We start from the raw sequence: 20,424 nt of genomic DNA on the forward strand, positions 1-20,424 counted from the left end.
TAAGATAGTTGGTGAACTTAAATGGAGTATGATGATTATATGGTAGTCACATATCAATATTAATTTCCTGATTTTGATGGCTGTATGTAGTTATTTAGGGAATGTCCCCTTCTAAGGAAATGCTATAGTCTTCAGGGGTGATGAGTCATCAGGTTGACAACTTACTCTGAAAGGTTCAGGTCAAAAACAAATTCTTTGCACTGTACTTGCAATGTTCCTGTAAGTTTGAGATTGGGAAAAGCATTACAAGTACTCAAAGGGCAGCTCAGTGTTAGGGTTATTCAAAATATCCTGGGTGTGTGTCTGGAGGAGATGAATCTTAAAGGAGATTGCAGAGCAGAGATGAGTCAATCCGAGTTCTTGCCCTGCAACAGTACTTGCCTTTGACAGGGCAAAAGGGGCCTCCTCCTGGGTCTATCCTTAGGGATTCTGCTTCGGCCCTTCTGCTTTGATAGCTGCCCATGTGGAGGGTTGAATCTTCAGGGACTATGGGACTTACCCATCAGATCCAACTTCCCGCCTTCTAGTCCACCGGAGAATCAATCCCTGTCCAAATGCTCTTGAGCCTGCTGAGCCTCTCCCAGGGTCCATCCTCCCTGGGTTGGTTGGACCACAGGTGTATGCACGCCTGGGCCTGAGGAATGATCAGGGCTAGAAGCTGTTTGCATGGTTGTGGACGAAACTTGGATTTAAGGACTGGATGTCCACGTGTGGATGGAGGCCCTAGAGACCAACTGCTCTCTTGCCAGCTGCCACATTTAGCTGGGGCTCAAGGAGTGCCTCTCAGAGAATTCTAAATTTGAAGTTGGCCTTTCAGGTCTGGTAGTATATATTTGTCACCATAGGGGAGATAGATCATACTCTACGTAGATCGTGCTGAGCAGGAAGAAAACCCACATGACTGTTAGGCAAAAGCAGCACGACTTTTAGGAACTTCGGACCCTTGTCCCACACAACCCTTCTTGCCCAGGCGGAGCGCTGAGCCAATCCGGTGGAGCGCCTCCGAGAGGCCGTCCAAGGATGAGGCGGGGCACAGTGTAGAGACCACGCCTCTGTGCGGAGAGGCGGGGCGACAGGCAGGCGGGGATTGGTGCGCCTCCGCGCTGGGGGCGGGAGCGCGGAAGGAGCGGTGTCTTGTGGGCCACGCCTGTTCCGGCCCGCTGTGCTACCTCGGAGTGTGTGGCGACCCGCCGGTGGCTCGTACTGTCTTAACTCCCGGGCTTGGCGGCCGTAGAGACGAGATGGCGGCGGAAGTGTTGTCGAGTGCGAAGTGGCTGTACTGTGGGGAGCCCGACGAGAGCCAGAGAGCTGTACTGGGTAAAGACTGCGGAGCTGGAACTGTTCCTCATAACTTCCGCTCCCGTTTCTGTACCTTTACAGCCCTCCCGCCCCCCCCCCCCCCCGCGCCGGACCCCTTTCCCAGCCGCGCCAAGAGCCCCTGCCACTCCCCACCACCCTCCTTTGTCCACCACTACTTGGAACTCGGCCAGGGCTCCTTTGTCATCCCACCACGTTTCTGCCGCTACCTCCCTCCCTGCTGAGGACGTCCTGTCACTTCCTCCCCAGGACTGTACCCAGGATCCTGTCATCCTCTCACTCCCGAGGTCTTAGTCCTGTTCCATTTCATTCTCTCCCCTGGGCAGGGATTCCATCGCTCTCTAGGTCTGGATGAGGCCTCCTCAGTTGGCCCCATCCCCCTAGTTATTCCTTACTGCCGCCGCCCCTCCCCAGGACCCCCTCACCTCCTCATCCTCTCTTCCCAAGTGGACCAGGACCTTCTTCAGTCCCACTTCAAGTCAGGACCTGGGCTTACTTGCCATGTTCATTTTTCCAATCACTCCCTCCCACTGACAGTCCAGTTCCTCCCACCATACCTTGTGGGTCCTTCTGATCTCATCCCGTCTGGGAATGTGATCTTACAGTCCAGTTCTCCAATGGGAAGCTGCGGGATCCAGGCAACATGCGCTTTACCTTGTACAAGAACAATGACTCCACAAACCCCAGGAAGAGGACCCAGCGGATCCTGGTAAGTGCTGCAGTGGCCAGTTGCCTCCACTCTGCAGGCCTCAGGACCCCTTGAGTGTGGGTCGATGTGGGAGGGAGTGAGAGGAGAAAAGGGGGAAATCGCAAATGAGCCTTTGAAGAATTCTTCTGAGCTCCAGCAGGTAGGGGTGTGGGGACAGGCTCCATTCAGTTCCATACTTTGGGTGAAGCGATAGCCTTTCATTCATTTGTTCATTCAACAGCATTTATTGAGCATCCACCTGGCCACACTCTGCGGGAGCTCGTATTCTAGAGCAGGGTTTCTTAACCTTGCTGCTATTGACATTTTGACCCAGATAATTCTTTCTTGTGGGGGCAGCCCTGTGCATCACAGGATGTTTAGCAGCTTCCCTAGCCTCCACTCACTAAATACCAGTAGTACCTCCTAGTTGTGACAACCTGAATGTCAGATATTACCAAATGTCCCCACGAGTGGGAATTCCCTGGGTTGAGAACTACTACTGCTCTAGAAAGGTCTTTGAGATTTTACCCAATCTCAAAGACAGAGAACATTGCAAGTTCAGTGCTTACAGAAACTTACAGAAACATTGCAAGTACAGTGCAGAGAACTCTAGAGAGTTGAGAGCTGGATGTGAGGGACACTCATACAAACAGACAAAGCTTAGGGCCGAGGGAGGGAGAGTACAAGGCACAGTGAGCTCCATCAACATCTCTGCTTGCTAGAGTGTCTCCCTGGGAGGGCACATGGAGCTGAGCTCGGAAGGATGGAGGAGGGTTTGACAGCTGAGGTTTTAGTATTCCAAGTGAAGAGAATAGTGAGGACAAACATTGTGAAGCAGTAAAGCTTGGCTGTGGTTGAGAAGTGAATCAGCCATTTCCATGGTCCTATGAGCATATAAGGAACAGTCATGAGAGAGGTGGGCAAAGAGGTTCAAGAAGGGTATGGACTGTGAACCCAGGAGGTTGCCTGCAGAATCAGTTTATTAATGCCTGTAAGTGTGGAGAGTCCAGGGTCTGTCTTCCAAGTTCTGCGGTGCAGCTTCCCCAAAAACTTTTCAGACCAGCTAGAAGCCTGCACAATCTGCAGCTTCCCTTTCAAAAGTCCTCTTGCCTTTCCCCCAGGGGCATCCCAGATTCACTTAGAGATAGTGAGGCTGGATGTCTCCTAGAGGCTCTGTAGTTCTGATCTTCTGTAGTTTGAATTCTAAAGCTTTTTGCAAATGTGGAAAAGGGAGATTAGATGCTTACTACCTTTCAACATTGGTTGCAATGGAGCTTTTCCCCCTGTGCATTTTAGGCAGCTGAAACAGACAGACTTTGCTACGTGGGAAACAATTTTGGGACTGGAGCCCTCAAATGCAACACTCTGTGCAGGTAGGGACAGGGGAAGGGACAGCTGGATGGGGAGGGGAGTGGTGGTAGCAGCCCTGGTACTGACTGCTGTTCTGTGTCTACTTTAGGGGATGTTTACTTTAGGGGAAGTGGGGGAAATCTGGAGAGGTTTACCAAGTCCCTGTGTTCCCAGAAGCAGGGGCCGTCACAGCAGCCTGTAGACATTCTTGAAAAGAAAGTTGACTTACATTTGTTGAATTTCCTGAAGAAAACCTCATTCGTTTGTAACATTCTTTAAAAAATTTTTTAAATTGGGACATATAACATTGTATTAGTTTCAGGTGTACAACATAATGATCAGATAGATATGTGTGTAATGAAATGGTCACCAAAATAAATCAGGTTAACATCCATCACCACACATAGTTACACATTTTTTTTTCTTGTAATGAGAACTTTTAAGATTTTCTCTCTTAGCAACTTTCAAATATACAATACAGTATTGTTAACTATAGTCACCATACAGCACATTACATTTCCAGGACTTAGCTTTAACTGTCTTGTTTCCAAAAGGCAACTGTCTTCACTAATATGGAGTGTATGATCAGTAGGCCAAAGCTTGCCAGAAGTTTGCTTTAGGAGTAACTACAAGGAAAGGATTTGGTAGTGTCAAAGGCTCCAGGGTTTCTATGCAGCTCTGCCTCTGATTGACTGTCTGACTTTGGGCAATTTTAACTTCACTGACCCCCGGTCTCCCCTGGGGTACGATGAAGATTGCCCAGCCAGAATGGTCTATAACTTTCAGGGGCTGGTATAACGCAGACAGTGTCCCTGTGATGGTATCCAACAGTGAACCACAAACAAGGCCCTTGCAGAGCCCCACTGGACCCCCCTGATAGAAGTCAGATTAAGGAGTGTGTGCTTAAAACTATTGGCTCTGCATCATCCCTTTATATAAAGATTTTCTAGTTCAGACTGATCTCCCCGTAGTTACCAGAGCTTTACTTGTCTTTGCCTCCATAAAATGTATGTGTGCAGTAAGTTCTAGTGTAATTCTAGATTCTGACATCCCAGAAGGGTTTCCCACTATAGCAGTGAGCCCAGATATGATCGCCTGCCAGAATCACCTGTCGCTTTCTTTTTTCAGAAACACATCATGAACCCTCTCACCCCAGCCCCACGCAGAGAATTGCTGCTCTAGGGGATTATTCTTACTCCAGAGCAAGTGATGCGTTCCTTAGGTGTATTGGGACAGAAAGAAGGTTGAGAACTTTTAAGCAGGAAAAAGGAAGTTGTATAAACAATACCTTTGGAATAATCCATTATCATTGATATTTTTCTTTCTTTATTCAGACACTTTGTGGGCATTTTGAACAAGACCTCTGGCCAAATGGAAGTATATGATGCTGAATTGTTCAACATGCAGCCACTGTTTTCAGGTAGGTCCCAGTCAAGGCTTACAGAAATGCTGCATATTTTAGGTTTAGGATGAGTTTTGGATTTGGATAACTAAAAACACTTTTGTGATTATTTTTAAAAGGGTGTCTTTCTGCCAGGTTTTTTTTTCATTTGAACAAGTCTTAAGAGTGTTTTTACTCAACACATATTTATTGATGACCTACTATGCTCCAGGCACAAATTAGGGGCTGTGGATGTAGCAAAACAGTCACAGATCCTGCTTCACGGTGTTTACAGACTTGAGATCAGAAACTAATGTTAATTAAAGCAAGTTGAGCAATGATCAGAGCAGAATATTGGAGGGCATGTCTGATACTCTTTTTCCATTGAGGGCCTTTCTTAATTCCTAACTGTTCTAGTTGGGAAGTAGAGGTTTTAGAATCTCTGGCAGGTACTGGAAGTTACTTATATGGTGGTCAGTTGCTTTCATGTTGATGCAAAGTCTCTACACTTTCTAATTTGGGAAGAGATTCACTTATTTTTCCCTAATCCAGTCAGAGAAGTTGCATTGCTTCTCTGCTAGAGTGGGATCTTCCAAAATGATAGATAAGAGGGTCAGACTCCAGGGGCTCCTGTTCCCTAAATCTGAAGTACTGAGAACCATGGTGGGGGAGGGTGTTAAGTAAGTAAAGATGATGGTGAATCTGCCTTATAACTTCAGAGGCATTAGTTCTAACTCCATTCTCTCAAAACAGTGTTCTCCACCCTTTTGAAAATCTGATAAGGACTTGGGTAGTATACAAAGACATATATGAGATTTTGCATATAATTTTAAAAGGCTCTTGAGTCTTGAAACCTATGTGTGAAATTCCTAGGGGTCCATAATCTCTAGGTTAAGAATTCCCTACTTTGCAAACAAATGTAACTACATTTAAATTATCCTCCAAGTGCTCTTCTAGCTTTTAAGGAGGCCAAGAAAAGTGTTCATTAATTTGTTGATTAAACAAATTTTGGTTTCAACATTTAAAAAAATTTGTAAATATTGGTTTATTCTACCTAGCGTCTTGAGCTGGGGCACGTCGTTTCATCTGGAGGCTTCATTTTTCCTTATTTGTAGCGGTTGGACCACATGGTCCCTTCATTTCACTCCTTAATTCTCCAAATTCTCTAAAGCTACATACTAAATGTCCATAGTATACACTCATGTTAAACTCTGGAAAGTCCTGGAGTAAAGAAATCTGTTTTTCTTAGATTAACTGTTACACAAACAAATATTAAACACTTACTATCTGTAGGCCTTACAGTTTGCTTATTTTTCTGTTTTTTGTTTTGTGTTTTGATAGATGAGTCCGTTGAGAATGAATTGACATTAGAGAGTGAGATCAAAACTTTCAGAGAGAAGGTAAGTGTGACGAACTAAGACGTGGGACCTTAAGTGAGAGTTCCTTCTAGGTCTGGGTTTCTCCATCAGTAAAATGAGCTGGTTGAACACCAGTCTCCCTGGCTGCTCTCAGCTCATTTATTCTGTGGTTGTCTGGACAGTTCACCAGCAGAGGCCTCCTCGGCCTCATAGAGAGCAGTTCTCCTGTCTGGACCAGCCTCACACAGCTCTGTGCTGATGTTTTGAACTGGTTCTCTGGGCTGACATAAGTGTAGCGTAACACTTGTTTTTAAAGATTTAATCCATGTTTCAAAGAATACTGGTTGTAGCCTGGAAATGTTCACATTAAAACAAAGTAAACTTTAGGATTTTCAATGTAGGAGGTTCCTACAAAGCTCATCTCACCCCAGGATGGCAAATTCATTGAACCTTCGGTGCTGCCTGGAGTACTGTATTGAGAAGGGGTGTGAGGCTACTTGAGACTCACAGGGAAAGAGTGAGTGCTCTATTAGCAATGTCTGTCATGGGTGTAGGATTGGAAAATGGTAAGCTGTGTGCCAAAGATTTATCAACCCTAATCGAGTCAAGTCTTTACATTTACAGGTGGAGGTGCTTTTGATTTGTAAATGGCTCATTGCAGTTTACAAAGCAAGTTTTTCAGATTTGTTAATCTTATTTGATTCTTGCAACAAGCCTCTGAGGTAGATAGCTATGATTCAGCCCAATTTACAAGTGAAGTCATGAAGGCTCAGAAAAGCTGAGAGTTTCCCCATAGTCACACAGCTAGGGGAAGCTAGCCTGTCCCGAGTAACCAAATTTGTCTCTTGCCCAGATGGACTCTTGCATTGAAGCCTTTGGTACGACCAAACAGAAGCGGGCTCTGAACTCTAGGAGAATGAACACAGTTGGCAGTGAATCTTTGAATCGTGCAGTAGCTAAAGCTGCAGAGAATATTATTGATATAAAGGGTGTGACCGGTAAGTAGCTGGAACTTGGGGTAAGAATCTGCTCACAGAGACAACTTTCTCTTGAGATCTTTTACTCGCCTCACACATAGAAAATGGTGCGAGGTAGGGCTAGTTTCCTGCCTACCTCTCTCTGAGGGCCTTTGCAAGAACACATGTTGGAAGTAGTCAGAAACATCTGGCGTGGCCTGCCCTCAGTGAGCTTTCTATTCAAAGGGAATTTTAGTAATTTTTAGAAAATCCATACGCTATGATAATATAACTATTTTTCTAATTTATTTCAATATTTTTACGATTTTATTTTCACATCTAAATCTTCACTCAATGAAGAAGTTTTTTTGGCATATGCTACAGACCTCATTTTATGTTTTCCAAATGATTAGCCAGTTGTCCCCAACTCCATCCTTTCCTTTTGTAAAAGGAGATTTAAAAAGTCACGTTTATCATTGTACCACATTCTTAATTATGTTCTGGTCCATTGTTCTGACCAGCCATTCCAATAGCAGCACCGGGATCTTTTGATTATCATCATCCAGTTTATTATGTGACAGGTCAAATCTGCTCTTCTCCTTTGTTCTTACTTTTCACACATGTGTTGGTTACTGTAGCATGCTTTTTCTTCTAGGTGATCTTAAAAATTACTTCGCAAATTCCCTCAAAATCCAATGGGATTAATATGGGGAGAAGCAACATCTTTACAATATTATATTTTCCCATCCAGGAACATGGGAATATGTTTCTCTATTTATTCAAAGACATACTTGAATGTCTAAGTAAATTTTTGAAATGTTTTTGTTCAGTTTTCAGAGGATATATAAAAAGAAAAATAATTCACCCATTTCCCCATAAAGTTGCCAGACCAACCGTTATGATTTTCCTATTTTCCTCTCTGTCCTTGTCTATATGCATACTTAATTCTTAAATGGTTATTCCTGTGTGGTAGTTACAGTTTTATAATTTGATTTTTTTTTCCACTTATAGTATGTGGAGAAATTTTCTGGAAGTTAAGCCATTTTAAAGGCTATTTGGAAGTCCCTCACTTTTAGTTTCCATCGTATTGTATTGAAAATATGTATTAGCACCCCTGTCTCTCCCCACTATACTGCACGTTACTTGAGGGAAGACCACACTGGATCTCCCTTCTCTGGTGCCTGGTTGCGTCATGAGTGGACATTGTAGTGCTGGGCCTGTCAGCCTGATGGGGAGGTCCGGCCACATTGGCGGGAACATTCAGATGAGGGGTTGCTGGACTGATTATGGCCTTGAGTACACAGATTTCAAAGAGTGTTGGGGAACCTGAAGCCAAACAGGGTGATGCCGACACTAACTGCTTTTACTGAAAAGCTCTGGTCAATGATGCCAAACGTGATGACATGCAGGACGACTCCCTCTACCTTCCTCCCTGCCACGCCGATGCAGCCAAGCCTGAAGACGTGTATAAATTTGAAGACCGTATCCTTCTTGCAGTGGAATCACTGCCTTATTTCACATGTTGTGATGTACACACATGAGCGGTAGAGCCAGGCCCTCGGAGGGTATCAGTGGTCCTGGGACGCTCACAGAAGCTACATCCAGACCTTCGCCGTTGTCCAGTGTTGTTGCTGGGAAGTCAGCTAGGCTTCCTCACTAGCTGAGGGACCCCCTCCAGCACTAGCTTCTCTGCTCCTGGGATTCAAATCCATTCCTCAGCAAAATGCCAAATGCCCACAACGCGGCCCTGTAGGGATTACTCTCCACGAAGAGTCTAAATATGGCTTTAGTCAGCCAATGCCCAAAGTCTAGGGCAGACTGATTTTGCAAAAGGAAGGGTTGGAGCATGGAATTTCCCTACTCACGGGTCTAATCAGATGGAAAATGCCTACAGTGGCTTTGTGATAAGAAAGAGAAGGCAGAAAAGCCCAGGCAGGGAACGAAGTGTGGGCCGGGAGTCTGCAGAACTGAGTCCCTGAGCTCTGCCCCAAAGTGCTGTATGATCCCCCGTCTCTGAGCCTCAGCTTTCCCATCTCTAAAATGAGGCCACCAGGAGATGATCTAGCTGGTTGGATGTTTCCATTTTGGTCAGATTGTGTTCTTGACCACTTCCTAGTTCTTTCCCCTGCGGAGTATGACGCTCTTCAGAGCCCATCTGAAGCTTTCAGGAATGTCACCTCGGAAGAAATACTGAAGATGATTGAAGAGAACAGGTACCCCAACTTGGGCAGATGGAGTCTGGGGTGGGGGCGGGGTAATGTTGGGACACAGCAGTAGTCAGACCTGAAGCAGACCTTTGGGTGTCAGTCAGTGAGGATCAATGTCTGTTCCTCATTTGAACATGTGAGCCAGTGTTTTCTTAAATGTCTGGCTTTCCAGACCCGTTGCCCTACAGCTGTGGGTGGCATTCAAGGGACAGAGTTGACCTCTTGAGTGCATGGAACCTGTGGCTGGGCAAAGGGTGTTGAGGCCTGTAGTTGGCCCGGGAACTAGAGATGGCCTATCCCCCATGTTATGCTTGATGCCCAAGTGCTGGCCTGAGAATGGGTGCCAGCTGAAGTGATAATTTATCCATGGTGATGTGCTGGGTGAGCTTTTCTAAAGTAAAATTGGTATATTTTAAACATTGTGTATTTTAATTAATTCAGAGAAAATTTCCACACCCCTTTGGCCATTTAAAACAGCTTTTCTTTTGTGATGATGGTGGGATGATTTTGCTTTTGAGGGTTTTTGTTTGTTTGGTTTTGGTGTTTATTTTTAATAATTTCATCTTGAGAAAATAAGAAGTTGCCAACCCTAGATTGATTCCTCGACTTTTGTTTGGAAATTTTTCTGGTCATTGAAATCCACGGCTTTGGAAAATAATTTTTTTTTTTTTTTCCACCAAAGATCCATTTCCAAAAAAAGCTCCATACTGGTTCATAGTTGTCTTAATGTGATTGTGGCTCAGGGCAGGTGCTGGGATGAGCTCTGGGCTGGAAGTCTGGAGAACTGAGTCCTTCAGCTCTGCGGGCTATATCGTGTGATCTTCCCCTCTCTGAGCCTCAGTTTTCCTATCTGTGAAGTGAGGCTGCTACACGATCTTGAAGGGCCTGTTTTATCTCCGTGTGTCCAGGATCCTGATAGTGACAGAACAGTACATAAAAATAATAGCTAACATTGATTGAGCACTTACAGGTGCCAAGCACTATGCTAAGCGCTTTACTTGCATTATCTCTTTTAATCCCCAGAAAATCCCTCTGAGGAGGGTACTATGATTGGCCTCAATTTATAGATAAAGGTGATATTCAGAGATGTCCAGAAACGTACCCATGCCACTGAAAGGCAGAGGGGATTCACACCCGGGCATCTGACTTGAGATCCTACGCTCCAGACCACAAATTGTGGCCTGTGTGCCATGTCTGGCCAGCTGCCTATGGATAAAGTTGTATTGCAACACAACCATGGTCATTCATTTGTGGATTATAGGTGGCTGCTTTTGCACCGCAGTGGCAGATTTGAGCTGTTGTAACAGACAGCCGGTGGACCACAGAGCCAAACATACTTATTATGCTAGCCCCTAACGGCCCCTGCACTCCACCATGCTGCTCCTGTTACAAGGAGTATTGGCGGGTGGTCCTTCCTCAGCTGTCGGGTGTGTGTCGGGTGTGAGGGGTGCCTGCTGTTCTAACTGTGAGGTGGTGAATGGTTCCTGACAGATCTGGCTCACCCAACACATTCTTCCCTTTCCCTCCCTTGTTTCAGCCACTGCTCCTTTGTCATAGAAGCGCTGAAGTCTTTGCCATCAAATGAAGAGAGCCGAGACCGCCAGGCCCGATGCATATGGTTTCTGGACACACTCATCAAATTTCGAGCACAGAAGGTGATTAAGCGGAAAAGTAAGTTCATGGTGGACATTTTATTCTGGCTATTTCCAGTCTATTACTCGTCTGTACTTAGACCAGCTCTAATGAGAGAAGAAAAGGGGTGTCTGTTCAGGTCTTTATTTTTAACTGTGTAACAGTGAGGTTCCTATTGGTACTGCTGCCATGCTGAGAGGACTTGCCAAGCTCTTTCCTCATCTGCAGCTGAGGGCAGGTTGGATTATGTAATTGTTTAGAGCTAACATTCATGTCTGTTCTGCATTAGGCAAAGTGTAGTATCCAAATCAAACGAACATTTTAGACAAACATCATTCATAGAGGGAGAAAAGTTGACCTTGCTCATGAAGGCTTGTGACAGGTTTGTGTTGTGTCAGCTTATTTCTGACTGGGAGAAGAGAGAGTCAGTTTCTGCTGGTAACCCCAGTGTCATGAAACCCCAGCTAGGGCCACGGATAGCTGTCACATCCATCCATCCATCCAAGGTTGGAAAGCCAGCAGGAGACACTTGTGGTTTTAGGTACAAGGTGTATGAGTCTTATTACTGTGTTTGCGTACCCAAGAATCCTTCTTTTTTTCAGTACTTGCTTAATTCTCATTTTCACATTCCAGTCTCCCTCCCTTTCCCTGTTTCTGGGCTTTCTCCACAATCTGTTTTGCTTTCTCACATCTTAGGAATTCTGTGTCTTTAGGCCTCATTGAAGTCTATTTTTCTTTCTTGTTGCCGCCCCATAATAAATGTCTCTCATGCAATTTCATTTGAAATGAGTACGGTTTCATTTGAAAGTGGCCGTTCTGTTTCATGGGCCCCTGCTTCTCTTTCCATGTGGTTCTGTTCATAACAGCGGCCCAAATGTTGGTCTCTTCTCCCAGCTCTTGATCTTGGATCACATGTGACCTGAGGGTTTTGACGGAAAATGATCCAACTCACCTTTGTATTGTAGGTGCCCTGGGACCTGAAGTTCCACACATCATCAGCACCAAACTGCTGAAGCACTTTACCTGCTTGACCTACAACAACGGCAGGTCAGGGGGGTGATTTCTTTGGCTTCTGCCTGTAAAGGAGAAAGCAGGTGGCGAGGGCGGTGAGAGTGGTTAAGTACGGGCTTGGCTAGAATGCCATGTCCACAGAGATACTGTGCTAAAGAGAACACTGCCATTTGGAGGAGTCTTGGGTCAAGTAAGAGTATATAGAACATACTCTGTCCCCTTGGGAGATGTTTACATTAAAGGCTCTGGAAAGTCCTGCAACAAAGACGTAAATCACTGCACACACTTCCTTTGAGGAACCCTTCGTGATGTCCCACAGAACTGGTTCTATGGAAAGCCAGTGTCGCAAGAAAGGGCAGGCCTGTGTGATAGTTTTGGGGAAAGAACCCCAAGCAGTGCACCTGCTGTTTGCTTGAAAGGTGTGTCCTGCTCTGAGTGTGCTTGAAAAATCATCAGCAACTCAGTGTGGAGCCCACACTTTCATGGCAGCCCACATTGCTTTCATGGCAGCCCAGCTGAGCAGATGGGGACAGGCTCAAGGTCCTTGCCAGTACAAGGTTCTCACGGTGCCTGGGGAAAGTGTGGGTGCAGCCTTCTCTCCCCCAGGAGGAAGCACTGAGATTGGCCCACTGTCCACTGTGTGAAGCCTTGGGCACCTTGCAGGACAAAGGAATATCGCTTGAAATTCCCCTTTCTCTCCCCAGGATGGGAAGACATTGAGTGCCTATGGCAACAGGCTGGGATGTTTTCATTTTGCTTGTGGAGAAATCATCTTAGACTTTAATTTTGTCTCTCCTTTGTTGCCGCTGTTTTTGCAGTTTGCGGAACTTAATTTCCGATTCCATGAAGGCAAAGATCACCGCATATGTGATCATACTGGCCTTGCACATAAACGACTTCCAGATTGACCTGACCATGTTACAGAGGGATTTGAAGCTCAGTGAGAAAAGGTGAGCACAACAGGGCCAAAGCTCCCTTCGGGTGCCTTGACGTGTATCTGGTACGAAAAGCGTGAGGCTCCATTGAGGGAACTGGCGACATTTAAGATGGGAAAGACTTGGGACCAGAGGTCCCCAGTGAATGAATGATGGACTAGGTGAGCAGCCACACGTATGGAGTGCCTTCACTATGCCAGGCACAGTATTAAATCTGCCAGAGTATCTCAGTGATTTCCCTAAAAAAACAACTGAAGAATCTACAGTTCAGAGAAGTCACTGCCTTTCCCAAGGTCACATAACCAAGAAGAGGACTAGTTGGGCTTCAAAGCTGAGCCTTCCCATAGCATTCTATCCCTGTGTAACCGACCAGCCTCCAGTCTCCAAATTTCCTTTTCTGGGGGGAGGGATTCTGTGTGTCCTGAGGGGTGGAAGCTATCAGAACCCAATTTCAGCTTAGCAAAACGACCTTTCTGAGTCAGATGTAAGGGGCTGCCAGGGAGGGCAAGACGGGGCCGCTGTTGGGCAGGGATGTCGCACTGAGGCTTCTCTGACCAGACTGGGAGACTCGGCAGAGATGATCTTCCAGGCCTTTCTAGCCTTGCTAGAAGGGATTCAGACTGAGTAGGGAGCAGAACTTCCTAGAATCCTGACCTGTGGGGTCCATGGGCCTTTGTCGGTGATTTAAGGGCATTGGACACCCACAGAACCTGATGGTGTTCACAAGAGCCTGTGAAAACACCTTTGTCTGGACTTCCTAGAGTCCACAGAGGGGTTATTCTGACGCAGCCCACAAGTGGCATTGTCTGAAAATCAAAGAGAGCAGATACTTGGCGCCTGTTCTAGCAATCTTCTAACAAGTGCTTAATCCTGGTTATAGGACGTAAACAAGGTTCTTAATAGGGTCTAGATAGATTACCTGGTTTTCAGTCACCTATGAGGGTACTTTCCAATGGCAACACATTAAAATGAAGTCGCCTGAGGCTCTGGCGGGGATCTCGCCTGCCTCTCCCCTGGTGGCCACTTTGGGGATTCTGTCTTCGTGGCCTGAAGCACGACAGTGCTGCTCCCTCCTGCCAACCCTCCCTGAGCAGTGACCTCCTGAGGAGACTCTCCATTGGTTTTCTGTGTTTGTTCCTTAGGATGATCGAGATAGCTAAAGCCATGAGGCTGAAGATCTCTAAAAGAAGGGTGTCGCTGGCCGCCGGCAGGGAGGAGGATCACAGACTGGGCGCCCTGTGCATCCCGCTGCCCCCAGCCCAGACCGCGGATCGCCAGTCAAAGCGGAGGAGAATCACCTAGAGGTGTGCTTTCCAGACAGAGCATTTTGGCTGCATCATAGCCACTGCTTCTATTCATTTCCATTTTTGTTCTTAAAAAGAAAGGGTAAAGAAGCCTTGCTTTGGCCCGGGTATGAAGCCCGCAGCCAGCATCTCATTCGTGCTTGCCTTAAGCAGAAACAAAGCGACCACCATATTGGACCTCACCTCCCTCCTTTCCTGTTGCTGTGATTATAAATGGCAGATGGTTCTCATGTTGGTTCACGTGTGGTGATGTGGGAGGTGGAGCCCGGGAAGTCGGAGTCAAAAGATCTCACATGCAGAACCCTGGGTGAAATCTAATGGATAAAGGTTAATAAAGAGAAGTGATGTGCCATGCTGGAAGGTGGAATACAGGGTGCGGAGGATACAGCCCAGTAGGGCTGGAGGGGGCGTCAGATCACCAGTGTGAGGATGTCGCCGAAACAGGCTGACTGAGTGTGAGGCTGATGTAAGAGGGTGGAGCCTGGGCCGGACGGGGAAGAGGTGATTGTCGCAGTAGCCCTGCCTGGTTCAGGCCACATAGAGGCCACAGTTCTGAGGGAGATGAATCAGTTCCGTACAGAAAACAAATTGTTCTAGATAGCTTCAGAAGAAAGGAGTTTAATACACAGATAAAATGCTATAAAGTTGTTAAAGGCCTGCAGGAGTGGGAACCAGGAGGTTGCCACCAGAACCACTCAAGAACACACTGCTGGGCATCAAGAAGCCACCTGTGCCCCACGACTGCGTGAGTTCATGAAGCTGGCGACTTGACACTTGAATGCTGAGTTCAGCCCCCCATGCCTTCAATACCCACATTTCGACCTCCTTGATCGTGAGCAGCTGAAAGATCAAGCTGCTTTCATCTTGCTTCCTTCTGTGAGTACATATGTAGGAACCTAATTTGCATGTAGGATCCGAGCAGCAAGGGAGTCTTGGAACTAGGTTTCAGCTCTCCAGCACCTTGTTCCAGGAAGGCATACCCGAAGGAGATGGGAATGGCTGCTGGCTGCCGACCAGCCTCATCTGCCATGCGGAAGGTGAAGTCAGTGTCCAGAGGGGAGTTATGAGGAACGGGAATGTGACATGGAGAGACTTAGGGACATGGCTAACACGCAGACTGAGAGCAGCTAACACTCCTCAGGAACAGCTGAGGTATGTGGTGCTCAGTGCTGGGGCACAAGGAGTAGAAAAGGAAGGAAAACAGAATTCAGCTCTGTGAAAATCAGAAAGGGGGATGTTACACAGCAGCTGGGCCATCCGTTAGGGAAGACATGGTGGAAATGAGTCTCAGGTGCTCATTTGGGACAGGCGGCCCTTGTATTTCCTCGAACGCAGTGTAAGCTCATGTACAAAGATCCAGCTCGCTTTGGTCTGTTCTGGCCACACCACAGCCACCATTCCCTGTACTCAGGACCTCCTCTGGACACCAGGGCAGTGGCCTCAATAGGACTTGGAGGCCTGGATAAATAAGTTTTGTTGGTTTTTGTTGTGCATATTATACACTCCTGTCAGCAGGCATCAACATTTGGGTCTGAGTGGCCAGCAGGGAAGGCCAAGGAGGCCACAGTATGAGTGCTTGGGTAGGGAGAAACCGAGACCTGGGAGCTCTGCACCAGGGTTAAGCCTTCACCTGTGGCAAGTCACCCTGTGGAGGGGGCCCTCAGTGACTGCAGACTGAAAGCAAGTGACGCCAGAAAACCATCGCCTCAGAGAATCCTATCTTCAGATGCATTACTAAGAGCTGGGACATGCCTCCTGAGATGCAGGCAGGACCCCTAAACTCTGCCTCTGGGCTCTCCCAGGCTCACTCAGACCACTGGAGTGGGTCCAGGGAAATGACCAGGGTGGTGAGCCAGTCTGCAAACTGGCACAGATGAGGGAGGCCAGGAGCAGGGTGGGCCCCGGGGCGGGAGGGGTGCTGCCTGCAAATCTCTGGACAGTCCTCACAGACAGACAGAGAGGTCTCCAGGAGATAGAAATACTAAGAGTAAGGTTGGGTTTTTCTTCGTTCATCCGCCCGTCTGTCCATCCATCTATTCATGCATCAATACTTAGTGAGTCTTGCTCTGTGCTGGGCGTAGAGAATCAACAAGACATAACTTCACAGGGCATGGGGGGAGGGGCCGAATGAGACAAATCAATAGACTTTTTCAAGACAGGATTCAGTGCTTCCATGGGGACAATGGGGGTGGTATGGGAGCAGAGAGGAGGGGCACTTAACAGATTTGAAGAGATCAGAGAGGGTGTTCCATGGAGGTGATGACTAAGACCCTGAAGTATGGGTAGGATTTCACCCACTGGGCCTTCACAAGCGTAACCACTCAGGGCCTCAATTCCTCCTGTAAAAAGTGGGGCAGTGACCTCACCAAGTCAGTGTTTAATATGCTATTGATGGAACGTAAGATGATTTTAGTGGCCCAGTGATAATCAAAATACACAAGATTATACTGGTTAGGCTAAACTGCAGTAACAATTTTTCCCTAAATGCATGGTTTCAACAAAGATTGATTTGTGGTACTGTGAATATTTTCATTTAATAGTTTGCTTTAGTGTGTATTAGAAAACACTAGCTTTTCATCTACTGTAGTGATGTAAATATTTTTTTTTAGTTCAGCAAAATTAAGTGTCCTGGATAGGATCCTGGAATGGAAAAAGGACATTAGGTAACAACTAAGGAAATCTGAATAAACCGTGGACTTTAGTTACCAATAATGTATCAATATTGGTTCATTAATAGCGACAAATGTACCACACTATGTAAGACGTTAGGAAAACTCGGGTGGGGTGGGGAGAGTAATGTGGAAACTCTGTACTACCTATCTGCTCATTTTTTCTGTAAATCTAAAACTCTTCTAAACAATAGTTTATTTTTTTTTTTAAAGAGGATTTAAAGAATATTAAGTACTAACTTTCTCCTCAGGTGACATGGATATAGCAAAAAACTTAAGATGCTGAGTAACTGAAGTTGGGGAAAATGCGATAATGGATCTTTGCAGACTGTCAGGTCTCCCCACCAGGGACTGTGTCTGTTGATCTTCACAAAGGCCAGGGCCTATCACACGAGGACACAGACCTTGGAACCTGGAATTGTGGAGGGAACAAGCGGAATGGACATGATGGTCCCGGGATTCTGTGTCCTGCCGTGGTACCTCAGCATGGTGAGCAGTGCAGGGCCTGCATCCAGCTGCCCAGAACTCCAGCATATACCCAGACCAAGGAAAGCCCCCCCCACCCCCAAAGTGCCTCTTTTAAAATATAGAACTTTATTTTAGTTGCTGAGATTTTTATAAGCACTTGGTTCACAAAAAAGTCATTGCTTACAAAAGAATGAAGGCAGCATTTTATACAGCGACTCACACTGGGGCCACCAGAGAAGTGCAAAGGACAGTGTGGGGACAGGAGAGGCCAGCACTCTTGTGCCCAAAGTCCTCAAGGAGAGGCCAGTGCCCCTGGCTCCCTCTAGCCCCCTCCCTCCCACCCGACCTGGGAGAGCAGCACCGAGGGCCTGGCAGAACCAGCATGGGAAGCCATTGGTAAGGTGCAGACGGCAACCCCCACAGGCTGGTGGAGGCCCCGCAGGAAAGGCCGAGTGGGAGGGGAACGGTTCAGGCTAAACAGTTCCTACATCCAGCCCCTCCCTCCAGCAGTCAGGGCAGGGTTTGAGCCCAGCTGGCTCTGGGACGGTGACACACGGTACAGTTCAGTAAAGCCCTTTGGGAACTGGCCGCCTTCTCACTCAGGCTACTACTGACCCTACCCCAGGCCTGGGCTGGGTACTGGGGACACAGACCTGCCCTAGGCAGGCGAGTGGCACAGGGAAGGACCTGGATAACTCCGAGGCAGAGTGCTCAGTACCTGAGGGGGCAGAGAAAGGGCAGGGGAGGCTTGGGGAAGAGCACTGAAGATGGCAGTGTCTGAGCTCCCCCTAGAGGAATGGGGAGGCCCTGGACGTGTGCAGATGGAGATAAGGGCATGCCAGGAAGAGGGGAGAGCAGAGCCAAGGCACTGAGTGGAAACCATGAGGGTCAGTAAAGGCAGGTGGTTATCCATGAGAGCGTGGACACAGAGGAGGGGCCCTAGGCACCCTCATCTCCACCAGTCGTGCCCAGGAGGGGCAGCAGGTGTGGCTGTGCTTGTGGGATTCGAATCCACCAAGCTAACGTCCTCCTGCGTGTGTGAGCTCCTTGAGGGTAGAGCGGAGTCATATGTGCCCCTGCACTGCCCAGCTTGGCACCTGGGCCACTCGAAGGAAAGCTCTACACTCCCCTCCTGTTTTGGGCATGTCCCTTGTCATTCTTGGGGCAGCCTTTTAAGAGGGGCTCCCTGTCCCAAGCCCCTTCCTCTCTCACAGGTCCATGTCTAAGTCTATGAGCACTGTGTCCTTAAGGAAACCAAACAACTTCTCCAGCCTCTGTAGGCAGCTGGGAGGGTGTGGCGGTGTCCCTGGAGAGATCCAGACAGAGGTCTAGGAAAGGCAGAAATTCTGGGGCAGTTGTGTCTTTCCACCTCACTAGAATCACTTCCCTCTTTCAGGAGTAAATCTCCCTGAGAAGAGCTTGGATCTGGTGTGTAAAACACAGCTCCCTGTAACTCAAACAGAAAACCCTGACCAAAGCGTCAGTGTCCATTTTCCCCAACTCTTCATAATCTCTACAGAGCTTGAGTGACTGGAAATCTACCGATTTCTGTTCCTTTTTCTCCTTGAAAAACATTTTCAAGTTCTTTCCTACTGGAGAGCTGGGGAACTGAAGGGTTTTGGAGGTACCTTGTTCTTAGTCCCCAGGCGGCCTAGGAGCCTGCTTTTTCAGGGGCGAGGTGAGGAGGACCCGGAGCCTTCTCAGGCGCTGCTTCTTCCTTCCCGAAAGCCTCACCTCCTAGCGTGGCTAAGCACTGTCAGGACCGAGTCTGAGAACGGGGTCCGTGGTTGCTGCTCCCAGTCTTTGGACAGTGCTCCAGTTCCCACACTCTGGCTCCCCATCCTTACAGGATGGTGCAGAAGATGCTGCGATTGCTGTGGTACCCACCTTCCACTCGGGCTGTGATCCTGGTTGCCATGGCTGTCGCCTTCTGCCCACTGTGGGCTACAGAGGGGCCTCGGATGGAGTTTTCAAGGTGAGGGCGTGCTGGTGGGTTCACCAGGCGCCATGTGTCAGACCTGGAGATGCAAGTTGATAGTTAGTGGTCTCAGAGTCTACAGCATTTGCCGAATGCCCTGCACAGTCTTACCTTTGGCTCCAGCTCATTGGATCCAGGTGTTTAAATCTGGGTGTAGGTTTTGTTTCCCAAGTTAGTGTTAGCCCAAGGAAGTGGGATATGTGAAGCTAAGGGGCAAAAGTCTTGCTTTCTAGTTCCAGCTGTGCCTTCAATTCTACATGTAACCTTGGACAAGTTCCCTCTACTAGAAGCCTCAATTTCCCCATCTTTATAAGGCTCTGGATAAGACCAGTGGTTTTCTTTTTTTCTTTTCATTTTCCTTTTCTTTCCCCCGGCCCTATGACCATGAATGTTTATAGCTTTATTCATAATCACTCAAAACTAGAAACTAATACGCTTCAGCTGATGAGCAGAGAAACTGTGTGGTACAGCCATACAAATGGAACACTGCTCAGCAACACAAGGAATGACAGAGGCGACACCATAGGCGAAGCTCAGTGCATTAGGCTAAATGAAAGAAATCAGACTCAGAAGACTACATACAGTATGATTTCTTTTACACGACATTCTGGAAAATGCAAATCTATAGATGACCGAAGTTGGTGGGCTTCCAGTCCCTTGAGCTCTAGTAGAGATTATAAAGGACTGGGGAAAATGGAATGATCATGAAGCTTTGCTCAGGGCTTTCTATCATTTGAGTTAGAAGGAACTGCCTCTTAACACACACCCAATCCTAAATTGCTTAAGCCAGCAACAAAGTCTTCTCTGTATTTTTACGCTGATAATATTACAGTGAGTAGGACTGTAAAAGGTGTGGCGAGTGAGAGGCTGGCTACCACGGGATGAGTAAAAATGCCTGGATGTATGTTCAAAGAAATCCAAGCACTTGAGTTTGGCAGCAGAGAGAGCACCTGAACAGGAGTGATGAAAAGAGAGGGCTGGAAAGGAAAATCAGGACTTGACAGTGCACGGCGGACAATGCCAGGCCGACAGGTCTGGAGTCTCCAAAGGGGGAGGAGGAAATGGACCCCAGGGAGTCCACAATATGATCTGCTGGGACATGGGAAAATATGAGAATTTCTATTTATTTTTCATTTTACACTTTGTTATGTATATATAAATATATATATG

At 47.2% G+C, this 20,424-nt stretch overlaps 2 protein-coding genes across 4 annotated transcripts in view; one reads left to right on the forward strand and one right to left on the reverse strand.

Moving 5' to 3' along the window:
* Window positions 1–1,129: 1,129 nt before the first annotated feature.
* On the forward strand, window positions 1,130–14,493 carry POLR1E (RNA polymerase I subunit E). Its single transcript, XM_033122410.1, has 12 exons — window positions 1,130–1,317; window positions 1,923–2,026; window positions 3,302–3,378; window positions 4,690–4,775; window positions 6,078–6,136; window positions 6,948–7,092; window positions 8,425–8,532; window positions 9,167–9,263; window positions 10,795–10,928; window positions 11,855–11,936; window positions 12,719–12,850; window positions 13,978–14,493. The coding sequence occupies exons 1-12, from the start codon at window positions 1,242–1,244 to the stop codon at window positions 14,135–14,137; spliced, it is 1,260 nt and encodes a 419-aa protein (XP_032978301.1). The 5' UTR covers window positions 1,130–1,241; the 3' UTR covers window positions 14,138–14,493.
* Window positions 14,494–14,982: 489 nt separating this feature from the next.
* Window positions 14,983–20,424, reverse strand: part of FBXO10 (F-box protein 10) — a 43,929-nt gene continuing 38,487 nt past the window's right edge. For 2 of the 3 annotated variants that reach the window (XM_033122408.1, XM_033122407.1), the window contains one exon: window positions 14,983–19,294. In XM_033122408.1, coding sequence (XP_032978299.1) covers window positions 19,120–19,294 — 175 coding nt within the window. In that variant the 3' untranslated portion in view covers window positions 14,983–19,119. The remainder of the gene's footprint in view (window positions 19,295–20,424) is intronic. The other variant, XM_033122409.1, reaches the window with a different exon arrangement.

This window comes from Rhinolophus ferrumequinum, chromosome 12 (assembly GCF_004115265.2).
Source record: "Rhinolophus ferrumequinum isolate MPI-CBG mRhiFer1 chromosome 12, mRhiFer1_v1.p, whole genome shotgun sequence".
NCBI classification, from domain to species: domain Eukaryota; kingdom Metazoa; phylum Chordata; class Mammalia; order Chiroptera; family Rhinolophidae; genus Rhinolophus; species Rhinolophus ferrumequinum.